The sequence below is a fragment of the Takifugu rubripes genome, chromosome 16 (assembly GCF_901000725.2).
Source record: "Takifugu rubripes chromosome 16, fTakRub1.2, whole genome shotgun sequence".
Classification (NCBI taxonomy): domain Eukaryota; kingdom Metazoa; phylum Chordata; class Actinopteri; order Tetraodontiformes; family Tetraodontidae; genus Takifugu; species Takifugu rubripes.
This window is the reverse complement of record NC_042300.1, coordinates 5,651,386-5,675,917: the sequence shown is the minus strand read 5'-3', so window position 1 is coordinate 5,675,917 and position 24,532 is coordinate 5,651,386. Positions and strand designations below refer to the sequence as shown.

Below are 24,532 nucleotides of genomic sequence, written 5' to 3'. Positions count from 1 at the left end.
CTTTAACAAAACACACTCTTTAAAAGAGATAAGAAGTTAAATTTCCCATTAAATCATTTCACAATTATCTTTTTTATTTCTTTATGTGATATGAGATAAACCATGTGGTTTAGTGTCCTTTGAAGACATAATTACAAATACGCTGCCATTGCGCTTTATTTCGAATGCCGCCAAAGCATATTTTCATCCGATTTAAGATGAGTTATGTGCCTCCTTCTGGAATTTTTCCACACACATTTCCAATTGACTGCCATGGAATCAGATGAGTGATCCTCAATTACTTAAACCTCATTTTAAACATTCAAGTCACATCACATCATTACCTCTGAAATAGGGACTTAAGTTTCCAAGCAGAGTTATGGATTACTAATAGTTCAATTATGTACGCCTTGATTAATAATGGAAAATGCCTAACTGGGGACTAGTCTAATGGCTTTCCTGACTCAGTGTGACCTTGTATTTTTAAAAATTATACCTCTAGTTATAAAAAATGTATTTCATATCTTGAAAAATCCTGCATTTTCTATCTAGCTTAAATTATGATAAGAATATTCAGAATATATACAAGTATTTTCCACATGCGATTATAAAGCAGTGCTTTTCACCGTACCAGTGTCTGCCATAATCTCCTGGCAGATGTGCACACGCACACAGGTCACGGCACACATGCGAGCATGTAATACCAACCTCGGCCGCTGCGGGGCGCGCTTCCGTCACTCCCGGCTGAAAACAAGGGCGAGCGGAGATGCGCTGAGCAGAGCAGAGCAGAGCGTCTCCATCCTCCGCAGTCTCCTTCTCATCCTGCTTGGCTCACAAACTGCCTGACAACCAGATCTAACTACCCGACTTCCCCGAGGAGCTGACGGCCCCGTCAACAGAAGGTAAGAACTGTGTCTGATTTGGTCAGCAGGTGTGCTGGGCTCTTGATCCGGATGCACAGAGTGAGATGTCCTGCGCGGGACATGATCCTACTGTCACAGTCCTGCAGTGTTCCAGATGTACAGTCTTGAGTGATGTTTTACAGGCGTGTTTTGTGCGTGCATTTATAAAAAAAAATATTTTTTTTAAAACTCTTTTGTCCATGATGACTATGTGCCTCGCGCGCGCGCGTCTGTGCGTGCGTGCGCCTCCACCTGCCTGACTTTGCGTTTTTTTCCCCCATCCTGGCTTCATTCCAGGGCACCAGCAGCACGTGAATGGCGGCAAAAAATGACAGAGCTGTCCGACGGGAGCAGGAGGAGCTCCCGACCACAGGTTCCAGCGCCCTCACGCACACGCGGAGCCAGAGCCACATCCAGTTTCACCCCGTCACACACCACACCACCCAGTGGCAGACTCCTCGGGCTCTGGCTCACACCAGGAGCCACAGTCACACTCACTTCAGCACCGTCTCGCACACACAGCCACAGAGGTTCGGCTGTCGCCTCACGCACAGCCTCTCAGCCATGACCAAAGGGGAGAGGGGAGCGCACGTCTCCGCGGGGAAGCTCATCAAACCCACAGAACCACTCTTCCCAAAATCTCCTCAGCAGGTAAGACTCGATCGCCTGGTTTTTGGTCCCGTTTTGAAGCCCAATGTTTGGACCCCTGCTGTGAACAGATTGGCAGCGAGCTGCTGGATGTGGTTGGACGGGAAAAGATGGATCTGGATTTGATCTCTTTATTCGTTTATCTCTTTAGGATTTAATCAGCCGCATTCCCCCACTGTAAACTCTAATAATCCTGCAGACACAGGGCTCAGCGCACAACAGTAGAGTGTTTTCATTTGGGGAAAGGTTGCAAACATTGATGGGATGAACACACAATTGCTATTGCTTTCTGTTTTGTGTGGAGGGATTTTGGACCACGGTCAGTTTCACAATGTCACTGGATGGAACCGTGAATGTTGTTTTAATTTGATCTGATTATTTGGCTTCACATGATCTGCCTGGGTGACTGAAATGTGATATAACAGGATCTACCCGGAAATACATGTAAAAAAAAATTTGGGTGAGAACATTAACTGCCAGTCTAACTGGTCTCAGGTCACTGGTGAACTAACGAATCCAGTCACCCTTTGAGTTACATGACTACCAGGATTCACTGGGAGACCATTATCACCATGGCAATGGTTTTCCTTCAATAGTTCTCATCCCTAATCTGCATTAAAGGTCCATAATACCCCGTGACATGACCCCTTTTGCCTGGGTTGTAAAATAATCCTTTGCCAAATAATCATCTAATCTGCTTTATGGATCAATTCACTGACTGACTCGTGCACGGTTGTGCTCAGAGTGCAGCTTTGGCCTCTTGAGATCTTTTTTTTAAAATGTTAACTATCCCCAATCTTAATTTTAATTGCTTTCTGTAAAGGATTCATTAACTTCAGAGATTAGCCTCATCTATCCTTCTCCCTCAGACTGTCTGAAGTTTTGCAGACGCTCCCTTTATTCCGAGCCAGCGCCTCCGCGTGCACGACCCTGGCTGATGTGCCTGCGCTCCGTGTTTGTTGGTGCATCAGGCACAAGTTGAAGGGATATCCTGTTTACCCGCTTTGATGATAAGAACTCTGTAATGTAAGATTGGAGTGTGAGAGTTTCGGAGGATACGAATAAGACTTTTTTTGGGAGGGGGGGGGGCGTCCTTGCAGCACATCATCAGTAAAGAAGCATTCTCCAGACACCAAAGACTTTATTTTTTCCTTTCCAATTAGCCGTAATTGCAGTGAGAGTGGAAGAAGAGAGAAGTTCTGAAGTCGGAACCGCCAAGCAGCCTTTACTTACCTCTGACCCGCTTGTCTTGCGATTGAATAATTACACCCCTCCCTCCTGGTAATTGTCGTTCTCGAAGTCCTCCGTGTTTTGATGGGGGTAAGAAAAATGGAGGAAGAGAAAACCTGAGTCGGATAATGACAGCGTGTCGGCTGCAGCTGCGGTTTCTTTGTGATTTCCTTTCTTCAGGAGGCTTTGAAGGGAGAAGCTTTGGGCCAAGCCCAGGACACTGGTGTGGATAGTGAGCGTGTGTGTGTGTGTGTGTGTGTGTGTGTGTGTGTGTGTGTGTGTAAGACAGGTAACACAAGAGGTCAAGGACAGGCTTGACATGTATGCACAAAAAGGTCATAGTATAGTGCGTGGTGGTAAAGGTTTACACACACACACATCCTTTTACTACTATCTTTGTGAGGACTTTCGTAGACATAATGCATTAACGAAACCCAATTCTAACCCCAACTTCAACACCATGTCTTAACCCTCAAACAGTCCTTTGAAGTTGTGACGATCAGCCAAAATGTCCTTATTTCCCTAAATTGCCCTCACTTTGTAGAATATGGGTTCATGTACAAGAATATACACACATAAACTACAAAACAAAAACAAGGAGGGTGTGTGTCACAACCAAGGTCCTGTTTAAAAATGACTGTTTGAGCGACTAAAATCGATTCTTTTAAATAAGCCTTGAAAGCGTGACTCCATCCATCACTACAGAGTCATTAGAGTGGTGAGTACGGGTCACCGGTACTCCAGTAACCCCCCCCTCTCACTCCTTCGTCCACACAGACCGAGCTGGGTCAGAAACTGTCACTATGCAGCAAACTCTGCTTTGCCATTGGTGGAGTCCCGAAGGAGGTGGCTGCCAGCGCCACGGCCTTCTTTCTGCAAATCTACCTGCTTGATGTTGCCCAGGTAAAGCCTTCAAGGACAGAGAAAAGTCCATTTGCTAAGTTTGGCCGTGCTGTTAATCACGTCGGTGTGTGGCTGTTCCTCCCTGCAGATTAATGCTGTCCAGGCCTCCATGGTGCTCTTCATCGGCAAAGCCTGGGGTGCAGTCACCGACCCAATTGTTGGTTTCTTCATAACAAAGAGCAGATGGACCAAGATTGGGAGACTCATGCCCTGGTGAGCACTTTACAAAAATCAATTTCAGGTTTCTATTATTGTTTTATATGTTCCCAATGTCCATGTTACCTGGTTGCCGGGCGGCACTTTGTAGCCTAATTATGAAAGTTGTTTGGATTTGCTCCCACTCTCCCAGACATAATTATGAGTGCGCCGGCATGCTAATGTTTATGTAAAATCTAAACATCAGCGCTGCGGTTTCAGCTGGTTTGGAAACTCATCATCCCCCAGACATCCCACCTGAGGACTGAACTGCATAAATAAGCGCTGCGCTTCAATTACTCACGTCCTGTCGCTCCGTCGGATCAGCTCCAAAAAAAGCCTCCGGTGTGTGGGTTGGTGTGGCAGTAGATGGAGGAGTTAGTCTGCATTCTTTTGTAACTCCCTCTGACACTTTATTACATTTACATAACATCTCACGCCACATTTATTGTAACTCTTTTTCCTTGTTGTGCAGGCTCTCTCAAAGACAGCCTGTAATTTTCATAGCTAATATGATTTTATTGGATTATTTTCTTTTTTCCTCAGCCTTCTTGAGCTCACTAAAGCGACATTTGGGATCATGATGGTGAATCAAACTGCATTATGAAGTATAGATTAAACACAAGTGGGAGGATAATGAAACTCCACTGAGGCCAGCCAGCTCACTCAACCCCAGACATGCAGATGCTGAGCGTGTTAAACCAGCCGATTACCCGCTGGAAGGCGTGTGTGCTGAGAATGAGTCCATGTGAAAACTGTGTGTGTGTTTGGGTGTGCCTTCTTCGCTGTGATGAGATTGCAGGATACTTCCTCAATTTGTGACCCTGTTAGGAAAGTCCCATCCAGCAGGATGTGTTTCACCTCCGGGTTGTCAGCCTCACAGCCACACGCTGATTTATATCTCTGGGCTCATCAGGACGGGCCCGTTTGGGCCAAAATCTGCACTCCAATCCTGCCTTGTTTAACTTTAGTGAACTCTTTTATTTTAAAGCAATGACTGATATATTAATTTAGAAAAATACTGCATTCCAAGTGTGCCATATCAATGAAATAAGAAAAATGAACAACCCTGCCATTAGTGTAGCTAATCTCGTGGCTGCCTTCAAGCCTTTTCACGAAAGCTTGATTTTACTATAAAAACACTGTAGAAAGTGCACCAAACTGCAATTTCAGTGAAAGTACGTTGCATAATTAACACTGATAAATCAAAAGTAAACAGAGCGTAGACGCTCTCACCTACCAAACCTCTTCTCTTCCCCTGTGTATCATGTAATTAACATTCTGTTCTGAGCACATCAGAGAAATGCAAACCCCGGCCTCAGATCTCCTCCGTATTAATTAAGGCTACGATAAATCATCGGGACAGGTGCGAGCGTGCGTCCTCGCCCGCCCGCCCGCTGTGCGAGGACGCCGTCGACTGAGTTTGGGCACGAGCATTTTCTGCCTGTCTCTGAACACAGTCATCTTGCAGGAACATTCTAACAGCCCATTCACCAACCCCGGGGCCTTTTCATCGCAGCCCGTGACCAGGCGGTCAATACTGCAGCACCAGCGTTGTCGGCCGCCTTTGTTTGAACGAACAATCAGGAGGAGAGTGAGGTGGCCTGGCTGGACGATGCTAGAAATGACCTTTCTGGCCTCTGTCTGTTTACCTCTTTTTCTCACTTTCGCTGTTTATGATTGCTGGTGGGGAGGAGGCCAGAGGTCAAAACGCCTGCCAACAACCCCCCCTCCTACCTGTAGATGTGCTGTATTCACAGCTTTTCCAGGCTGTGGACCAGATGGCAAACAGACTCTGTTTGCTTATTTGAAGTCTCCTTCCAGACAAAACAGTAGTTTTCTTCCGTTGCTCTATTTGAACGATGTGCAAATTGATGCATGTGTGCACCCTGACACTGTGTTCACATTTGCGGTGCACAAATATCCTGTTTGTTTGTGGAAAAATCAGGATCTGAAACAGATGCTAACAGATGACTTCACAAATAGACTCCACAAATACAGAAATGTGTATGTTTAATCTGCTGAGGAGGGAAAGATTTGGTAAATATAAATCCATGTCAGACACATTTTCATTTATATATATGTGCGCGTGTAAGGAGGGGTGTTAAATGTTAAAGAGCACTGATGATGATATTTCTGATGGCGTGGATCATCATAATGCATGCACAGCTGTTCACTTTAACCACAATATTACCAGCCAGTTGTTTACTTATGAATTATACATGGCCCACATACTACAGCTCTCCAAGTCCTGGGAAAAGCCCAGCACAGCAGAATGGAGAGTGTGTGTGCACGTGTGTGTGTGTGTGTGTGTGTGTGTGCATATTCATGTACCTCCCGCTGTGTACAGATCTTTAAATGATGTGAGTTTCAGATATTGTGGCGATGCGTCTCCCTGTTTGCCCTCTCCACCCTGCACTGATTACTACCAGAGTTTCAACTGAGCCCTCCAGCTTAGAAACATGACCTGATTTTAGCCCTCCCATAAAATTACATAACACATTGCTATTCTGAGACCTTTTGGTGACTTGTAGACTCAAAACTAAACTTCAACACCCTCCTGTGTCCCTCAGGATGGTGGGCTGCACTCCATTCCTCATGGTCTCCTACTTCTACCTTTGGTTTGTTCCTCCCTTCACCACCGGGAGGTTCGTCTGGTATCTAGGATTCTACTGTCTCTATCAAACGCTCATCACCGTGAGTATGACTTCTGTCCCAAACGAGCCTTGGATGCATCAGAAATCTGCGATGGCACCTAAGCCCAAGTTCACATGTAGTACAAGAGCTAAATCCATTGGGAAAGAGGAGATTAAAGCTCTGATTGATGCCGCTGACAGTCTGCAGACGAGAGGTTGCGTAACACGCATATGAAATGGAGCAAACATTTACAAATGAAACTCCGAAGTGGGGATGATTATGGTCGCCTCGTGCCAGACTCCGACAGCTCGAAGGTGGATTTTCACTTTGATTAGTGAGACGTGCAGCAGATTAGAGCCCAGAGCTCTCGGAGGCCTCACCTCAAAGGGGAAGTGGGGTTATTTAGGTTGTCTTTTGTTATTGTGGTCCAGCCCATTCATCTCTGCCTCGCTCCGCTCTGGAATCAGCCATCTAACATGTGCTACAGAGTGCGCAAACCACAGCGGCCACGCTGCGGCCAGCTGTAATGGCATTTTATTCTAAATACTTGATAAGTATACAGCCAGGCCTGCCAGCAGCCTTCTGCTGGGTAAATGCTGGTTACCCCATTTAGCCGTCTTTCATTGTCTGTCAAAATATGTGTGAAGTTAGCAGAAAAAAAAAGCCGTTTTTGTTCAAATTAGGATTAACTTTGACCAGTTTGTTTGATCAGCCATTATCTGGTAATTGGGAGATGTAATAGTGTACTCTCAGGAAGGCAAGAGTCTAAATATGTTTGCAGCCAGTCAAATAACAAGCTCCACAGAACCAGTGGCCAAAAGGAGTCATTTCAGGGCCGTGTTTATTTTGATGGTGGCTATGCGTGCTCGTTTGGCCGCAGGGCTCTTGTGTAAATTACAAAGTGAAGCAGACCTCGGTTTGCTCGCCTATTCTCTGGGAGAGGTGGTGAAGAAGCTGAGGTTTGCCGGCATGGAAAGTGCAGAGATTGTTTTTTTGATATAAATACAGTGCGCAGTTTGCATTTTCACAGGAGCACGGAGATTAAAGGCATCCAAAGATATCTCGGGTGTTCCCTGTTGATTATGAGTCCATTTTAATGTGGTGACAAGACCCAACATAGAGTCACGCTAGAGGGGAGCAGCCCGGAGATTGTAGCCCACGCCGGCATGCTAACACTGCTTTAAAGTATTGCCCAGGTCTCTTAAATGAACAGACTGAGACTTTCAGTCAACTTCAGGATGGATGAGCTCCCACTTGGTGTGTAACGGCCATAACAGTCGACCACAATAGCATAAATTCTGATATGACTGGAGTCATTTATATCCTCTACTGTTCTGTGAATGATGATCCCATATTACCAGTGTAAGTGGGGCCTGGCTGAATCTATAATATCTCATATGAAGCGAGTTGTTCGAGCTCATACCTGGGGCGAGGGTATCTGTTGCACAGCGTGACAATGTTGGAAGCTCAATGTTTCGGGGTGTATTTAGCTAGAACATGTTTACATTAATCTTGTTTGTCCGTCGGCTATAGTTTATCACTAAACAGCCTCCAATCAAATTTGCAACTTAAGTCCTGGATTATTCTGTTTCTGGTGTTCGTGGCAGGCCGTGAAAAACAATCACATTAATGGAGCGATTCTGCTTTCCTGCAGTGCTTCCATGTGCCTTATTCCGCTCTCACCATGTTTCTGAGCACAGACCAGCAGGAGAGAGACTCCGCCACTGCCTACCGTAAGGATTTAAAAATAAATAAATAAATAAAGACACTTAAAGTAACAGAACTGACTAGTTTGTGTTTATCTGATATCAGGGATGACAATGGAGGTACTGGGGACACTTGTGGGCGCAGCCATCCAGGGTCAGATTGTGGCCAGCGCTCACACCAAGAAGCACTGCCCGACACACAACATCTCCGCCGGTCACCTTGGGAACGGCAGCGGGACGGAGATCATCAAGAGCCTCCTGCACTCCCAGGACTACCTGTCACATTCTGTAAGTGTCACCTGTGCCAACGCCGGGGTCTGGGGGGCGTTCAAAGTCGGGCGCGGACCTGCACCCAAAATAACGTTGTCACCGACGTTCTGCCTCGGAGCTGTGATGTGTGCTCAGGGTGGTTGTTTCAGCGGTCCAAGGTCAAGAAACAGTGGCTGCTGAATAAGGGAGGCCTGTTCAAAATTGGCCCCTTATTTACCGACTGTCTAAAAGTCTGACATTCAAAATGGCTTCCTGGCTGCTACCAGAGGACTGGAAGGAGAAGCCTCTGTTTGATATTTGAGCCCCACATCCTGAGCTTCCCCTCTCATGACCACAAAAAGGGGGTTCCTCCCACACGTCCCTCTGCTGCACTGCGGCCCCCATATTCAGGGGTCTTCCCGGTCTGTAAATGATTAGACCCATTTATATGTCACCCAGGGCAGCAGATGACAGCCCAAATTCAACATCTCGCTCCCCAAAGCGGCTGCAGCTCAGCAGGAACATGATATACAGTAGATGCACGTTGAGCTGCTGCGAATCCACCACGGGTCATTTTGTAAAGATTAAACAAACCAAAGAGTCCAAAACCGTCCGATCCTGCTCGCACCGCAGCTATTTGGATTCCAGCCGCTTCGCTCCTCGTACATTTTGCGGATGGGTCTCGTGGGGGGAACCCACTCATCACGACGAACCCTCCGCAGCCACCCGCTAAATGGCTCCACGGTCCGTTGCCGAGGTTGGCACACCGTCTGGGCAAACTGGGGCCTTCCTTTGGAAACAGGGAGTGTTCTGTGTGCATAAATAATAACGGGCCGCTGTGCTCAGCCACACGGAAAAGTAGCAAACAAACAGAGGTTGTTTAAGGCAGAGCAGTTCCTGTAGCGGTGCAACATGAAACAGGGGAGGATGTATTTTAGGGATGCGGCTTCGCTTGAGGTTTCTCTCTGTTTGTCCTGGTATTTGGGGAGTAAATGAGTACACGGCTGAGTTTGCGCTTTAAACTGGGACCAGAGGCGACGCCAAAAGTTGCAAAGGTAGAATGAATCTGTCCGATTTGAGCCGCGTCGCCGACAATCAGTTTCCGGATGATGTGCGGCACCTTGAAATGAAGCACTTAAATATTTTAGGTCTTAGGGAAGATTATAAATTAAAGATCGAGGAAAGGCTCAGAATAGACTGGATCTACATGCCTGTTCTCTCTCTCTGCAGAAGGAGGTGTACATGATAGCGGCCGGCATTATAGGAGGAGTGTTTCTCGTCTGCACGGTGGTGATGTTCCTGGGAGTCAAAGAGAAGGAAGGTGAGAGGATTTCACAATCTGTGTGTGTGTGTGTGTGTGTGTGTTGCAGATCTATGCAAAACATTCAGTTATTGCTTTTATGAATAAAGACTTGAAGAATTGTTGAAACTCTGCCAAGTTTATTTAGATAAATCTGGAGAAGGACCCCATCATTACCAGACAAAACTCTGGATGCTGGTATTCTAGAGGAGATTAATGAATCAAGAGCAAGAGGAACTCAAAGAAAAGGGTTGAATCCCACCATCTGTGCTGCTACCAGCAGCATTTTAGTATTCAAAACCCACCATGTGGTGTGTAACTGCGGCTCTGTTGTGATAAGCTTTGTTCCGTCTCACTGATCAACATAATAAAAAAGCCATAATTTGCCAATTGGCTGCGGCAAAATTGGCAGAATCGTTGCCACACTTTCTGTCCTGGCTGATTAAGACCCACGTCCAGGAGTAGGTGTGCGTCTGCTGCAATGCAGAGGCCATTCCAGCAGATCCATCTACCTCCTGTTATTCGATATGCTGCATACCAGTAATCCTCTCCTCATTCCACATGTAACTTTCAGATCCATACTGCCCGAGGACGGAGAAGCAGATCCCCTTCTACAAGGGCTTCATCCTGGTGATGAGACACGGGCCGTACCTCACTTTAACCGCCGCTTTCCTCTTCATAACTGTCGCGATTCAGGTAAATGCAAACGTATTCGCGAAGCACTTCTCAGACAGGACTCTCAACGTTACCGTAAACGGGGCAGGCCTGAATTCCGATGCTGTTGATTAGATCAATGGAGAAGAGCACTTACTGAAAGCTCCTGCTTCAAAGCACGTCTGAACTCTCTCTTGAGGGTGATACCGGTGCAAATTGATCTGGCTGCTCGTCACTTTTAGGCTGATGCGACGGCTTTTGACACATTTGGTTTAGGCCGCTTCCACTATCGCATGCTTTACAGCTTCATGCGTCAGCTCGGGAGGATGCGTGTTTCATCCTCACCTCTCAGAGGAGCTGCTGTCACTTGTCACCCATGCGAGGAGTTGGAAGAAATCAATGCGGACCGACGTCAGCAGCTTCTCCAGCCCCGTCGCGCTGAGCACACAAGACACGGCACGACTCACTGTGTGCATGTTTCGTCTCTGATTACTGCAGCTGGTCCAGAGTAACTTCGTGCTCTTCTGCACTTACGCTGCAGACCTGAGGGATCACTTCCAGAATATTGTGCTGACCATCCTGGTGAGTGGGAGCTTTTTTTAAATTATTTTTATAAATCAAAAGTTCTCAAATGTTTTCCAGGATCATAACTTCTGTCTGGATGAGTTCTATTTAAAACCGTTTGCACCCAGTGACGTCGCCGCTCTTCTCACCTGTCTGCTTGCACGTGTTTCTGCAGGTTTCTGCTGTGATTAGCATCCCGCTGTGGCAGTGGTTTCTGCAAAGGTTTGGGAAGAAGACAGCGGCTTTTTGTGGCATCACAGTAAGTGCACCTGCTGTGTTGCCAGGGCCTTTCCCAAGAGTGAAATCAACAACCCTGACACTGTTACCACAGTCATGTTGTGATTATAATGTTCAGGCAAATAGGTAATCAGTGATCTGAATCTTTGAATATGAAATAGACTTTCATTGGTGCTAAATAGTGAACTTGCTGTTGGCACCACGTTTGTGGAGCTGTTCCACTTCTTTTGGGGAATAATTGTCTGATTCAAGCGTGCTATGAATTATTGCTGCAGTGGCAAATCCATAATTAAATTTATCATTAAATTCAGGCAAAGGAGGTGGGACTGCATTAGATTTAGAATTAAAGCTAATCCAAGCACTTTAATGTGACAGTACAATCCTAATAATACAAACCACATATAGTTTTTAAGGATTTTATTCCTGCTAATTTTACGTTTTTAAGGCTTTTAATTTTGGGCCATCTTGTGGTTAAAACTGGGAAGCATCATTGTCCTAATCTGAATCCTGATGAACTGCTTATGGAATATTTACCTGTTTTTAGTGGATTATGCCATTTACTATGATGCTGGTGCTGATCCCCAGTGTTGTGGTGGCCTACGTGGTGGCTGTCTCCTCTGGACTGAGTGTAGCTGCCTCACTGCTTCTTCCGTGGTAAGAACATCAAGCCGTCACTTTACAACAGACTTTAATTCTTCTTGAACACCATGCTGTTTATCTTATTCTATTTTGTCCTTAGCTCGAGTTAAACCTCAGACGTGAGAGCTTGAAAGTTGCTCAAGGCAGCCTTAAATGTGGAAACATTTATTATGGGATTAAGATTCAATTTGGGCATTTCCCTCTCTGCATTATGGCTGTTTCACATTCCCCATCAGAATTTTGAAACCATACATTTATACCCTGAGAATTGTGGATATTTAATTGCAGCGTCTGCCGTGTGTTTGTCTGTGCAGCCATTTGCTGCTCATGCCATCTCCCTTTGATTCCATATCAAAGTCAAACCACTATAGCGCACAAGGATGCTGTTAGTGGTGAGTTGGCGCCTGGGGGCCCCTCGCAATACTCGTGGAAGTAATGTCATTTTGATGAACCAACGTCTACTCTAAATCATATACGTCCCCACAGAGCTAATACACCATCGGAGGTAAAGCTGTCAGTCCCCACATGTTTTCTATCGTTTCCATGGCTCCCCACTCATCTCTTCTCTCCTTCTTCAAACCCCAAATTACAGGGGCCTCCCACAGGGCCATGTTTAGCTTGGAAGGGGCCGATTGTTTATTCTGTCTGTGGGCCCCAGGCCAGTCTCACCGCCTGCTGCTCATCATCTAATCGTGTTATTAGCGCTGTAATTTTAGCTCGCCGTTTTATCAGAGCGCTGGAAGTCGGCCTCACATCAGCAGCCGCTACCGTCCTGACCGGTTGTGTAAGATGATTAAAGGAAGGTTTTAGGTGCTCTTCAGATGAAAACTCTAGGATGTCATGAGTGATGCTCACTTCTAAACACACGTGTGCTCACAAGCTTAAAACCGTTGACACGTTTGAACCCTGCACGTTTCAGGTCGATGCTGCCAGACGTGGTGGACGACTTCAGGCTGGCCAACCCCTACTCAAAAGGCCATGAAGCCATCTTCTACTCATTCTATGTGTTCTTCACCAAGTTTGCTGCTGGCATTTCCTTGGGAGTTTCCACGCTCTGCCTGGAGTAAGTACAATGACTAACCTGCTTGTAAATTGCACAAGCCTCTGACATGATTTGGGATTCGCTGGGCAGAAGTGGAGTTTGCATATTTGTGCTGCTGCAGCGTCAGAGGGAGGTTGATTTTCTGTAACCTGCATGTGTGTGTGTGTGTGTGTGTGTGTAGATTTGCAGGGTATGACACCGGAGCCTGCAAACAGCCCGCTCCTGTCGTCTACACCCTAAAGTTGCTGATTGGTGCTGCCCCAGTGGCCTTCATCGTCACAGGATTAATGATCCTGCTGCTTTATCCCATCAGCGAAGATGTACGGCTCAGGAATAAAGTCTGCCTGGATGAGCTACGGTAACGGATGCCTTTTAAAAGGCCAATCCAACAATTTTACACAGAAAGATAAAAGTTATTTGTCATGGATAAAATGTTCTGCTGATATTAACCTCATTATGTAAAATGCCTCCTACAAAGCGTAAAGAAAGATTCAGGTGACTAAATTCCAATTTTCTTTTACCTTCAACAGAAAGCAAAGCATTGGCTCCAGAACGATGGAAGATTTGAATAACGTGTGAGCAGGAATGTTGAATTGTGAAGCCATGTTTATTCCAGTATATGCAGCTGGGACGTTGTTCATTGGTGTATATTACACTGACATTGTTTTATTTTAAGCAATTTTGTTTTGTTTTCACGTCCTGTACAGATGTATGAATATTATATAATTTATATAAATGAATCTATTGCATTATTTGCTGTGTAAGGCGCTACAGCACTGTTATTTATTAAGAGATAAAATGACTGGAGGTTGGGGGAAAAAATAAATGTTGTAGCTTGTTTTACAGACCTAATAGAAATGCTGTTTGTGTTTAAGCACAATTCTATAAATGCAATATCCAAAATGGCAGTCAAATGTCTCTTCTTTAAAGAATAATACAATTAGACTTTGTTTTAATGTCGAGCTTTGTGCGTTACAGATCATTTCGTTTAGTTGTGCTCCCCCTAGCGGTCAGTTTATATAAGGTACACCTGAATTATCCACATGTCATTTAAGGGCAATATATCTGTATAATTAGACCTAAAAACTGCACTTTTCGTTCATTTTAAAGCAGCAACATTTGCAACATTACAGCTGAATGTGCAGCCCCGTTAATGTGTATTTATTATAAAAATCAATTTAATATATTTGCCTCAAAGAGGCATACAAATGTATTTGAGAAGGGAAAAAAAACCTCCACTATGTGGAAGCTTCTATAGTTGGGTTAGGATTGGAGCTTGGAGTTGGACTGGATGGACATGAAGTGTCAGGAGTTCTTAAGGGAGATTTCCGCTTCCCGTTCCGCACTGTAAATTCCTCTTTGGGCTTGAACGTGAGAGGCACAAACCCGTCTGTATCCGCCACCAGTACAATCCACAAGGGACCTGGAAAAATGATGAGAAATGGGTCTTTGAATCACCAAATTATAAGGCATCATCATTAAAATGTGTTTACTACTTGAACAAAACAGCAGGGTCATTAAGCAGCACTAAGCTGATTTATTTTAAACCCTTGTAATCTCACCTAGGCTTTTAATCACTTCCAATTATAACTTAAACTCAATAACTGACAAACAATGCAGGGATGTATTTTGATTTCTACAGTAAAATCTCTCAATTAAAATTCTGCAGTGCCTAAACTGGAAAACTCTGCTGATTTCCTAGTGACAATGCAAAGGAAGCCTCTCACCAGCTTCTGAAAGAATCTATTTAATTCCCCAGCGAATGTAAACGGCTTTACTCCCCACAAAGCTACGACTTTTCGGCATCTTTCATACGAAGCAGGAGTCGTAGGCACGTACCATACAACATCTCCACAACAGTGAGGTTGAAGAGGTCTTGGAGGGCACGCAGACACAGCTTCCCATCACACAGCAGGACTGGCCTCCGCTCATCAATGAACACATTTTCTGACAGCTGCTTCTACAAATACAGAGGTGAGGCAGGATGTAGAGGGACGCAGCATGTATAGAAAAACACAAATAATGGGAGAAAAGCTTTACCTGACATGTGACATTGACATAAGGGGGTTCTGAGGCACTGGGATAGGCAGCCTGAGCCTTCTTCCCATTCTGGGCGTAATCTTTGATTTCATTTAGGCACTGCTGTACATCTGCAAAGCGTGTGAAAAGCCTCTCCATGTTACGGCCCAGTTGCTCCAGCGCCTGCTCCTTGGCAGCGCTCGGCGTTTTCTCGTGCAGAGGAAGAGTATTCTCTGCGTGGAACTTGTCTAGAAGCTCAGGGCGAGGGGAACTCGCCCGGCTAGAGTCTCTGCTGGGCTGGTTGGCCACCGTCAAGCTGGTCAAGCGACTGACGTGGTCCATGTCGAAATTCTCCGCGGTAACGGAGGAGGCGCTGGATGGGGCTTGGTCAAAGAAGTCCACGGAGCTGGTGACAGGGCTGGCCTCGCAGCTCCTCACCTCCTCCACCAGCCTCCGTCTGTTGCCCGGTGATCTGATTACTACCCCCCCAGGTAACACCAAGTCCCTTATCCCAGGATGCTCCCGGTCTTCTTTGGACAAGTGCTCAGAGTGCCTTCTAATCCGAGGGGAGAATTTAGAGGTGGATTCGTGGCAGCGGGCAGTGGGGGATGGTGTGACCGGCGCCTCTCCCTCGTAAATCAACTCTTTGGCAAAGAGACGAAGGAAATATTTTTCTGTATTTGAAGACTGCAGGAAGACGGGGTCATTGGACTTCTGTCTACCCACCATCAACAGCAGCATCTTCTCATTGAGGAAACAGACCCCTTTAGGCCTGTCGTTTGTCTGGAGAGAGATCTGCTGGATGTTTGGCATGGTGGCGGCTGTGATGCAGTAGACAAGTACCATGTTGCACGTGTTGGACGCTACTGCCACCGTGGAGCCACGCGGGTCGAATGCCACAATGTCCGGAACCAGAATCCCCGGGATACTGACTTTGCGGGTGGTGGTGACCTTCCGCTCATAGGTGACCAGGATGAGGTGCGAGGAGTCCTGGCCGGAGCCCGTGATGCTGTCTCGATGACGCAGGTGAATGAGCGGGCTGGGGTCAGAGCGTCTGTGCCTCGCTAAAAGATGGGTGAGGTCGAGAGGGCCTGAGGCGGGGTTGTAGGCTCTGTCTAAATCAACCGATCTTCTTCGTGAGTCCACGACACTGTCGTTGTCTGATGTATCGCCGCTAGGCAGAGACTCCGACGGTAGGTCAAAGGCCATGCCAGCGTTTAAACCGCAGATTTTATCTAGAGGCAGCTCTGTGGCCACGGCTACCTGAGCCTCCCCCGTGGCGGCGATAGCACATACGTAGCCTCCCACATCAAACATGGGGCAAAAAGAGCAGGCCACAAGACTCTTCTGGATGTCATTCCAAATGTAAGAGTGCAGAGCGCTGCCAATGGCCACCACCAGGCGCGTCCCATCCTTAGTCCAACACGCACAGTGAATAAGTCCACTGTCCTTGATGTCTGCTTTGGTTCTCCTGTTGTCCACCCTCACAGAGAAAAGAACAGAAGTGTCCCTCTTGGTCAGCACAGCCAGAATGTCCAGTTTTGGGTGCCACACACAGCCGTGCGAGAGCAAGGGAAAAGGCTCGCTCATCTCACATGTCTGAGTACACAGCAGCTTGTTCTGCTCAAGGGCGCTGAGCTGCAGTTGCCACACAGTAACGTGCTTCTTGTGCTGAACAGCCAGCAAGGCGGGGGAGTCCGAGCAGCAGAGGGGACCCCAGAAAAGCCCGAAGACATGCTCAAACTGCCCAATGACATTGGTGTCTCCAAACTTCACCTCACCATTGATGAAGTAGAGGGTGGTGAGGCAGACCTGCTTGCCGTCCGTCCAGGCTATCCCGTGCACAGGATGGATGGCCTGGTGAAGAGAGTTGAGGCCTGTCCTCAGGAGCTTCGCCTTGCCAAGATCCATTTTGGGAGGTCTGCAAAAGCTTTTTAATTAGAAAAATTAAAAATATGACTCAGATACCAGACATCGGTCACAGGCATACATCTGATCTGAACAGGTCCTGCACACGACCAACTAATGCTGGCCATGCAGATTAAGAATAGGGAAAAGCCTCTCTTGTGTCTTCTTCCAAGTACCTGCCTTAATCCCCTCCGCCTGAGCTGAGGCTGCAGTGACGAATATTTATAGCTGCTTATGCTTGAATGACCTTTACAACGCAGAGGTCCAGATAGGACCACAGAGGAGACTTAAGTGGTGGGTTGGACTCTCTTAAGAGCATCTCCCTTAGCACTGCAAAACCAGCAGGATTATTTTGATCAGAACTTATTTTCAAATGTGAAGGGGCAAGGCATTTCACATATGCATTCATACTACACAAAGATCCTTGCCTGATTGGAAAGTCATTTCATTCCCATATATTGCGTATTGCTTTCGTTTGAAGATGAATTTCACATTTCTATTTTCAAATTAAAAGTATCAATAGCCATTCCTACAATGTTTTGCATTTTAACATTTTTATGTCTTACACTTCAGGTAAAACATACTGTATAAAAGAAATAGTTTACGTTTAAGAAAAGAGATTATTTTAAAATGAGATTATTGCGACAAAAGAATAATGGAGAATGTCTTACTAACGTCATATAAGCAAAGAAAACAACTTTAGCATAGCGGGACGGAGCATATAGCTACATTTAGCCATGTTATGTTGGCGGCGATCTGTTAGCCACGTCAATAAATAAGAAACTATATTCATACCTTATAACAAAACAAACGTCTCATACAAATACTAAAGATAGGCTTCTCATCTCGCAAGTAATATTTTGCCGACAAAAACGTGTGTCGACTATGTGTTAAACATAACCCGGAAACAAAACTTGCAAACCAATATATGGTGCATCATGGGAAATGTAGTCAAGTTAAAAAAAAACTGTATCTTCCCCGATGTAAAACAGAAAATGCTTATCCTGAATAAAAATCCTTTTGTGATTTAGAGGGAAAATAGGACATATATTTAAGTCTACTTTCTGCGTTCTATGATTTGACAAGATAAGGAATCTCAAGAGAACTGAAGATACCAAGCCTTATGACTTTTCGGAAACTACGGAGTAAGGCCAAAAGGTGGCAGTAATGCAACACCGATGATGTCTGCAAAAGGAAAAACCAAGAGAGAAGAAGAAGACGGGTCGGCCGCGGCTGCTGTCTGTCTGCGAATGCATCTTTTCCCCCGATAGAGTCCGTTCAGCAGTCACAAAACGGGGGGGAAATCCCGAGAAACAGTGTTTGAGGCTTTAATTTCCCGAACTTTACATTCAACGCAGCACAAACATGGGGGTGGAAGTCCAGACAATATCTCCCGGGGACGGTAAGTTTATGCGCTTGTGTGGGTTCGGATGCGGAGGTGGTGGTGGAAGTGGGGCTGGGGAGTTCCCCGGAATGCCGCTGAAACATTGACCAAATTTACGCAAAAGATTAAGTTTATATGAATTGATGAAGACTTGGTTGTAATTGACCTCTTCAGACAGTTTGCAACTATCATTAAAAGTAGGTCTTGCTCTGACACTGACGTCCGGATTTCGGGTGTTATTTAACATCATTTGGCGCCCACACTGCACCCTTCTAGATCTCTCCATTTCTTTCCTAACCTCCCCGTTCCTGTTAAATGGCGACAAAACGATCTTTAAATGCCACAAAGGCTAGACGGCACGGCATTGCCCTCGTGAAAATAACTATTTATATGACATCAGAGGCATTTGATAGCCCCTAAGGCTGGACAAAGCAGGCGTTTATTCTAAATGCGTATCCGTCTGCAGAACATTCCAGGCAGGAGCAGCTCGCCAGACAGACAGAACCCAGTCACGTTAATCTGCGGGATTAGCCGAGTAGCCTCAGAGCTGGCCTCGCATAATAACACGTGTTTCCCCCTTATTCTCTCCACAGGAAGGACATTCCCAAAGAAGGGCCAGACCTGTGTTGTGCATTACATAGGTAACTGAGTGCTTCTTTCATTTTGGCCCCTGTCAAACTTATTTCCCGATCAAACCCTTCCGTTTGGAAATGTGTGTGAGCCTGTATTGAGGCTGCAAGAACATGTATGTACCTGATTTGGGTCCAGTGACAAACAGGGAGGAGCTGAATGGGGAAAAAACTGTTCTGTTATGGTACACACGCACACACACACAGAGACACACACACACACACACAAGCAAATCCCTTCTTTTTCCTGTTTGTCTCCTGTCAGATTGCCAGATTTAAGGGGGGGGGGGGGGGGGGGGGTGGCTGTGTGACAGAGACATTTTAGAAATAAATTTGGGGGTATTTGCTGCCTTAGGCGTGGAAGTCCAGACAGCTAGGTCAGACACAAAGTAAACAAAGCCTGGCTGTGTCTGCCACCAGCCTGTCTATCACACACTTATTACACGGCTATAAAAGGTATTACACCATCTGTGTTGTTATGGCTGTTGTAAACCGGTTTGCTTCAAAGGAGTAAATATTTCTGCCTCCTGTTTATCCCTCTCAGTGCAGATTAGCCTGCGTGAATCACGCCTCTTCCCATTTGTGCTCTGTCTGTTGGAGCAGGGAGGGCGGCGATCTAGTAGCCGCGCGTCTTTTGCAGGCGAGACCTCTGCAAAGATCTACTCCTGCAAGAATGACTTGTGCTGTCGGTGTCAATGACACAAGAATGCGGCGCTGCTCCTCTGAGAAGCGCTACGCTGCTGTTTGTGAGTCACCCGTCTGGAGAGCTTGGCAGCGAGCTGCTCTTTGTGCGATGGTGGATTATTTGGTTCAGGGTTGAGCAAAAACCGCAAGAAGTCATTAAATCTCCATCAGCGCCCCAACGGTGTTTGGACATATTTCAGAGTCGCGGCTGCTTGTTTCTCTTCTTTAATTTCCTCCTAACTGTTGTTACTATCATGCGGTTCATCCGGGCTGCATAAAGTTCTGTTATCGCCGTGGTGACGGCTGATTAAAGATGACCCAGTGCCTGGAGGCTACATTTGTCTTTAGCATTAGTCACACGAGAGTCTTTCTAGTCTTATTGTTTTTATATTTGCTGTATTGCAACACAACTTTAACCATAAATTCTAAATATTTTAGGCAACAGTTGGTGTGATTGAAGCATGAGGCGATATTAAATCAGCATTCATTGAATTTCATCATGAAATTACAATGATAAAATGCCTGCTGGGTAGCACTAAGTTGTCAGTGTGGATGATGATTTGTTAGCGAGATCCCAGGTTCAGCTAGCTTCTGAGCACGTCTCATTAATAAACACCTCTCGTCTGTGTTGGTTTTTTATTATTATTTTAAGATTAATTAGAAAGTAAAGATTTAGTGCTGATGAATTGATAGTTTAGTGGTTAACAGAGGTTCGCTGGAGCCTAAATCTGCCAAATTGCTGCAGCTGGCTCTCAGAGGAGCAGCAGGCTGCATCCACCCCTGGTTTCAGTTTTGTAAGGGAGTTCAGCTCTCAAGGCTCACTCTGAGATCTGACAGCACTCTGTTTGATTCGTCAAAACGTGGGATCCTCTTCCTCTCTGAAACTGGCTCTGTCCGCTTTCTGCCTATTTCAGCCTCGATTTGACTTCAGGCGTTTTCCACGCGAACACACACTCACTAACAGGCATCAGCAGCAAACTGCTCGGTGTCAAGGAAACAGCACCAGAAAGGCTGCTCTGCCCTCACTTGTTGTGGTTGCTGGGTCAATCTGGTTGCGTTAGCGTCTATTTTCCTGGTTATCTTTCATCATCCTTGCTGTTTCCAGTCATGCTTAAACACACTGGCCAGGCCAGTTCTTAGGCTCGACTCATTCTGCATCTGCCTGCACGCTCGCTTTGCTGTCGGGCTCTCCGGAAATATTATAGAGGCAGATCTGATGTCAAATCTAAGAGAAGCACAGAAGCAATCCTGGAGTTTGGTGATAAATGAGGAGGTGAGCACACGCTCACAAGGTACGGCTGAATTTTAGGATAAGAGGTCACGGCTAAATGTGGATGTCATTCCAGACCCTGTTGGAGCTCCAGGCTTCACCGTGTAACGAGCTGAAACGGGGACCTCTTGGCCTTTGGCGTCCGTGGCACAGAAATAGAGGAAACAAGGGGAGAGGGTTGCATCCCAGAAGATGCCAAATTGGCCTTCCAGTCAGTGTGGTGGGAAGTGTTCAATTGCAGGGTCTCAGGGTTCAGTAAGTGGAGAAGGTCTTGATGTGTAGCCATTAAAGTACTGTGAAGTAATCTGAGTGTAGTATCAGCCTGTGGAGACTGCAGATATATGAAGAGGAAGATGACATCAATGCCAGGACCCCAACTTGAATAGGCACACAGATGAGACATCATCTCCTTGCATTGGGTGTATTCGGGAGGAAAAGTTGATTCTTTACGCAGAGGTGTGCTAGCTTGCAGCTGTGGAGTGCAACAAGCAACACAAGTTAGCCGCAGACAGATAGTTTTACACCCGTCTCATTTCATCCACACTTGGCCAAGAGGGTTGTTGAGCTGGCAGCCGGCCTGGGGCTGCGACAGGATACAGTACACTGGGTAAAAATAACCCCTCCCCTGTGCACCATAGCCATGCCACAACCACGTCTAGGCTTTTCATCAGGAGAGAGTGTTGGAAGCAGCTTCAGGAAGGGATGGGTCAGGCTGGATTTTGCAGGGACCCCACCCACAGAATGATAACGGACTGAAATGGGTTTGGTGTTGAGTAGTTGGAATTCTGTTGAAAGGGCTCAAACATTTATTTAAGTCACTGTGAAAAATTAAGCTAATGTATATGAGGATGTGTTTATTATAAGGAAACTGTGACGCTAGCAAAGCTTTACTGGTGTTGCACCTGCAATGATGCTGAGTTGAGTCATTCAGGTGATGCAGGATTGCGGCGTTGGCCTTAGCGTGTTCACCCGATGACTCCCCGGTTGGACCCGACCGGCAGTGATTCCTGGAAATGGTCGCTCCTACTAAGTTTAGGAGATTTGAAAGCGGAGAAGCAGCAGTACAGTAGTCGGATGCTATCAGTAAACTTTAGGTAGCACATAACTTTCAATTATTCACACCGATTTATGGCGGCATTTAATGCACATAAGTCTTTCAGACATTTACAGCCAGGTTCAAAGAAGATAAGGGTTTGATTGCAGGTTGTGTCATTTTATGTGTGCTCAACAGTAACACAAGTTCTACACGCAAATGGACTAAAGTGCATTTACCTTTTATGCAATTCTAATTTTTTTTTATAGACAATAGCTGTATTTTGGTCTCATATTGGGAGTAAAAGCCAGTCTTCTATAGAATGAGCTCACCAAACATAAAACCAATAGATTTTGGTCGCCCTCTAGTGGCGGGATCGCGGCATAGGTAAAAACTCCCTCCCCATTTTCTTGAGTTTGGTTTGAAATAATAATTTGACAGTAAACTGCCATGATTGAGGGCTGGGCTCTGGTGGTGTAGAGATGATCTCTTATATTCTACTAACACATAATGCAGATGGTTAAAACAGTAAACTGTTATAACACTGTACTTCAGTTCATTAACATTTTCTCCAAAGTTGTGTATAGAAGATTTTAAACTGTCTCTACTGCTAAGGATTTACATTCTTTGGCTTTAGGGTTTAGCAAGTTTATGGAAGTTGTCCAATAAAAGCAGATCACTTCAGACAGCAGTTTGCATCCCCTCAGGGGAGACACTGTGAGCGTGTGGAAATAGCTAACAAAGTGGGTCCAGAGCGCGCCCGCGTTTGTGCCTCTAGCGCTGTTTAATGGCCCAATTTTCATTGTCATGTTGGTCAGTTTTCTGAAGGCCCCTGCTGCACCGCTGTAGTTAGCCATCACTCCCTGTGGTCTAGATAAAAAGGAGCAAAGGCCTAGATAGCTACAAAAATAGTCCGCTAAAGCAGGTCAAATGCCTTACAAGTCACATTCCATTTGTTCATTTGGGGAACTGGCAGACAACCAAGATCCTGAAAAGAACCTCTGCCACAATAACTTTGGTGACCTTGATCTTAAACGTCCCATTCCTATACTTCAGCTCCTGGTGGAAAAGGTGTGCATAAATCTAGAAGTCCTTGTTTTTAACCATGATTTGGTGCTGCGGTTGTTTATGGCAGGCACACTGCAGAATGGAAAGAAGTTTGACTCCTCTCGAGACAGGAACAAGCCCTTCAAGTTCACGATCGGACGGAACGAGGTTATTAAAGGCTGGGAGGAAGGATTTGCACAGGTAAGAGTGTCAGGAAAGTAGATCCTGCATACTTCTCCTAATCAAAAACAGTACCCATTCGACTGTAAGCCTCAGTGGAACTGATGCTGTTTGAGGTGGCTGATTATGGGCTATAATCATGATTTCACTGAAAGAATCAAGGTGCTTGGAGAGATCTGAGGACGGGCTGTTGGTCAGAATCCATTGACAAGCCAAGGGGACTTTATGTTTATTCACAACTCTGAGGTTGGTTAGGAAGCTTAAGATTGCATATACAGGAAAGTATGGAGATGGTAGTCTTGAGGTTAAGTGTTGTTAAGGGAGAGATCACAAAGTAGTAGTCTTAAGGTTGAGGTGAATTGGCTGAGTAGTACAATATGGTTTCTTTATGACCAAAGACTGAGGGGCAAAGTCTCTTATTCCCACCCGCACATGTGACCTCGCTAGGGCTTTCTTACAGTGCCATTCAAGAAGATGCTAGTTAACCTTAGCTAGCTCCTTGTAACAAGGACGTGATGACTCGCAATTGGCCAGTTAGTAATTCAACTGTGCTGCATTTGTTAGTCTGACAGATCGTAAGGTGTCTTTTTTCTCTTTTGTCCTCATGCTACAGATGAGCCTGGGACAGAGGGCAAAAATCACCTGCACAGCGGACATGGCTTATGGAGCCACAGGCCACCCCGGGGTCATCCCTCCACACGCCACTCTTATTTTCGACGTGGAACTAATCAAGCTGGAATGATTTCCGGGGCTAAACGCAAAGGTTATCGAGGCTGCGATCAGGGAGGAGTGAACTCAGCAGCTGCCCCTCCCCATAATCCACTCATTTGATTTCTTTATTTCAGTATTTAAATATGTCTACTGCTGCTTTATTGCTTTATTGTCATAATACCGCCACAACACTTTTACACGATCAATCACACCTTTGTTTGTTTTTGTTTTTATTAGTCAGAGATGCCATTTTACAAAAGTCCAATTTTTTTCATCAGGTGGAGAGCTGAGCTGCATTGCAAATAAAACAATTACTGCCTTACAATTTCAACACAAATCAAAGGGTACATATGAGAAAAATGTCTACGCCGAATCTTAACCGGGCATTACATAACTCTGTATCGTGTCTTATATCGATAAAAGTTTGTCTTGCTGAATGCTCTGAATGATATTGCTGTTTGGCATATTTTAATAAAAACAGACTGCAAGTGTACCCTATTCAACTCAAACTGACTCAATATTGTACAGTGCTTTAATAGCCATCGCTGTTATTACAGTTTATTGACCAACTATTAAATAAACATGGCATGTACTATGTTCTGACACCTGTGTTCTGTGAGTGATTTAAATACGTTTTAATAAAACTATATCAGATAATAAACAAATACAACGTTTTAAACAAGTGTTACTTTTTGAAAGATGTGTGTTTTTCTGTGGACACTTGGCTCTAGTAAGTACTTCCGGGGTGTTGGGAAAGCGTGAAAGATCTGATTGGTTAACAG

At 45.6% G+C, this 24,532-nt stretch overlaps 3 protein-coding genes across 6 annotated transcripts; 2 read left to right on the top strand and 1 right to left on the bottom strand.

Annotated features, from left to right (window-relative positions):
* Positions 1–731: 731 nt before the first annotated feature.
* Positions 732–13,793, top strand: mfsd2b (MFSD2 lysolipid transporter B, sphingolipid). Its single transcript, XM_003971577.3, has 15 exons — positions 732–881; positions 1,179–1,532; positions 3,537–3,662; positions 3,751–3,875; positions 6,431–6,554; positions 8,149–8,227; positions 8,307–8,488; positions 9,680–9,770; positions 10,324–10,445; positions 10,902–10,985; positions 11,143–11,226; positions 11,749–11,858; positions 12,763–12,906; positions 13,067–13,243; positions 13,416–13,793. The coding sequence occupies exons 2-15, from the start codon at positions 1,197–1,199 to the stop codon at positions 13,462–13,464; spliced, it is 1,833 nt and encodes a 610-aa protein (XP_003971626.3). The 5' UTR covers positions 732–881; positions 1,179–1,196; the 3' UTR covers positions 13,465–13,793.
* Positions 13,794–13,820: 27 nt separating this feature from the next.
* On the bottom strand, positions 13,821–17,731 carry wdcp (WD repeat and coiled coil containing). 3 transcript variants are annotated; one of them, XM_003971576.3, is made up of 4 exons: positions 17,608–17,731; positions 14,926–16,834; positions 14,725–14,845; positions 13,821–14,308 (listed from the first exon to the last, which is right to left on the bottom strand). In XM_003971576.3, exons 2-4 carry the CDS (start codon positions 16,813–16,815, stop codon positions 14,124–14,126), a joined length of 2,196 nt encoding a protein of 731 aa, XP_003971625.1. In that variant the 5' UTR covers positions 16,816–16,834; positions 17,608–17,731; the 3' UTR covers positions 13,821–14,123. The 3 variants fall into 3 exon arrangements, with proteins under 3 accessions (XP_003971625.1, XP_029705740.1, XP_029705739.1); XM_029849880.1 differs by having other exon boundaries at positions 14,926–16,825; positions 17,608–17,724; XM_029849879.1 differs by lacking the exon at positions 17,608–17,731 and having other exon boundaries at positions 14,926–17,590.
* Positions 17,732–18,003: 272 nt separating this feature from the next.
* Positions 18,004–24,353, top strand: fkbp1b (FKBP prolyl isomerase 1B). Of its 2 annotated transcripts, XM_003971520.3 has the most exons (4): positions 18,004–18,214; positions 18,790–18,837; positions 22,948–23,060; positions 23,653–24,353. In XM_003971520.3, the coding sequence occupies exons 1-4, from the start codon at positions 18,178–18,180 to the stop codon at positions 23,779–23,781; spliced, it is 327 nt and encodes a 108-aa protein (XP_003971569.1). In that variant the 5' UTR covers positions 18,004–18,177; the 3' UTR covers positions 23,782–24,353. The 2 variants fall into 2 exon arrangements, with proteins under 2 accessions (XP_003971569.1, XP_029705225.1); XM_029849365.1 differs by lacking the exon at positions 22,948–23,060.
* Positions 24,354–24,532: the final 179 nt, after the last annotated feature.

What these genes read in the sequence shown, in the direction of transcription:
- mfsd2b (XM_003971577.3), top strand. Translation starts at nt 1,197, where the DNA reads ATGGCGGCAAAAAATGACAGAGCTGTCCGACGGGAGCAGGAGGAGCTC. An exon ending in AGACTCCGCCACTGCCTACC is followed by an intron (nt 8,228 to 8,306) that starts GTAAGGATTTAA and finishes ATCTGATATCAG; the next exon opens with GGATGACAATGGAGGTACTG. An exon ending in AGGACTACCTGTCACATTCT is followed by an intron (nt 8,489 to 9,679) that starts GTAAGTGTCACC and finishes CTCTCTCTGCAG; the next exon opens with AAGGAGGTGTACATGATAGC.
- wdcp (XM_003971576.3), bottom strand. Translation starts at nt 16,815, where the DNA reads ATGGATCTTGGCAAGGCGAAGCTCCTGAGGACAGGCCTCAACTCTCTT. An exon ending in ATGTCAATGTCACATGTCAG is followed by an intron (nt 14,846 to 14,925) that starts GTAAAGCTTTTC and finishes CTGTATTTGTAG; the next exon opens with AAGCAGCTGTCAGAAAATGT. An exon ending in TGTTGTGGAGATGTTGTATG is followed by an intron (nt 14,309 to 14,724) that starts GTACGTGCCTAC and finishes TCATTTTTCCAG; the next exon opens with GTCCCTTGTGGATTGTACTG.
- fkbp1b (XM_003971520.3), top strand. Translation starts at nt 18,178, where the DNA reads ATGGGGGTGGAAGTCCAGACAATATCTCCCGGGGACG. An exon ending in GACAATATCTCCCGGGGACG is followed by an intron (nt 18,215 to 18,789) that starts GTAAGTTTATGC and finishes TTCTCTCCACAG; the next exon opens with GAAGGACATTCCCAAAGAAG. An exon ending in CTGTGTTGTGCATTACATAG is followed by an intron (nt 18,838 to 22,947) that starts GTAACTGAGTGC and finishes TGTTTATGGCAG; the next exon opens with GCACACTGCAGAATGGAAAG.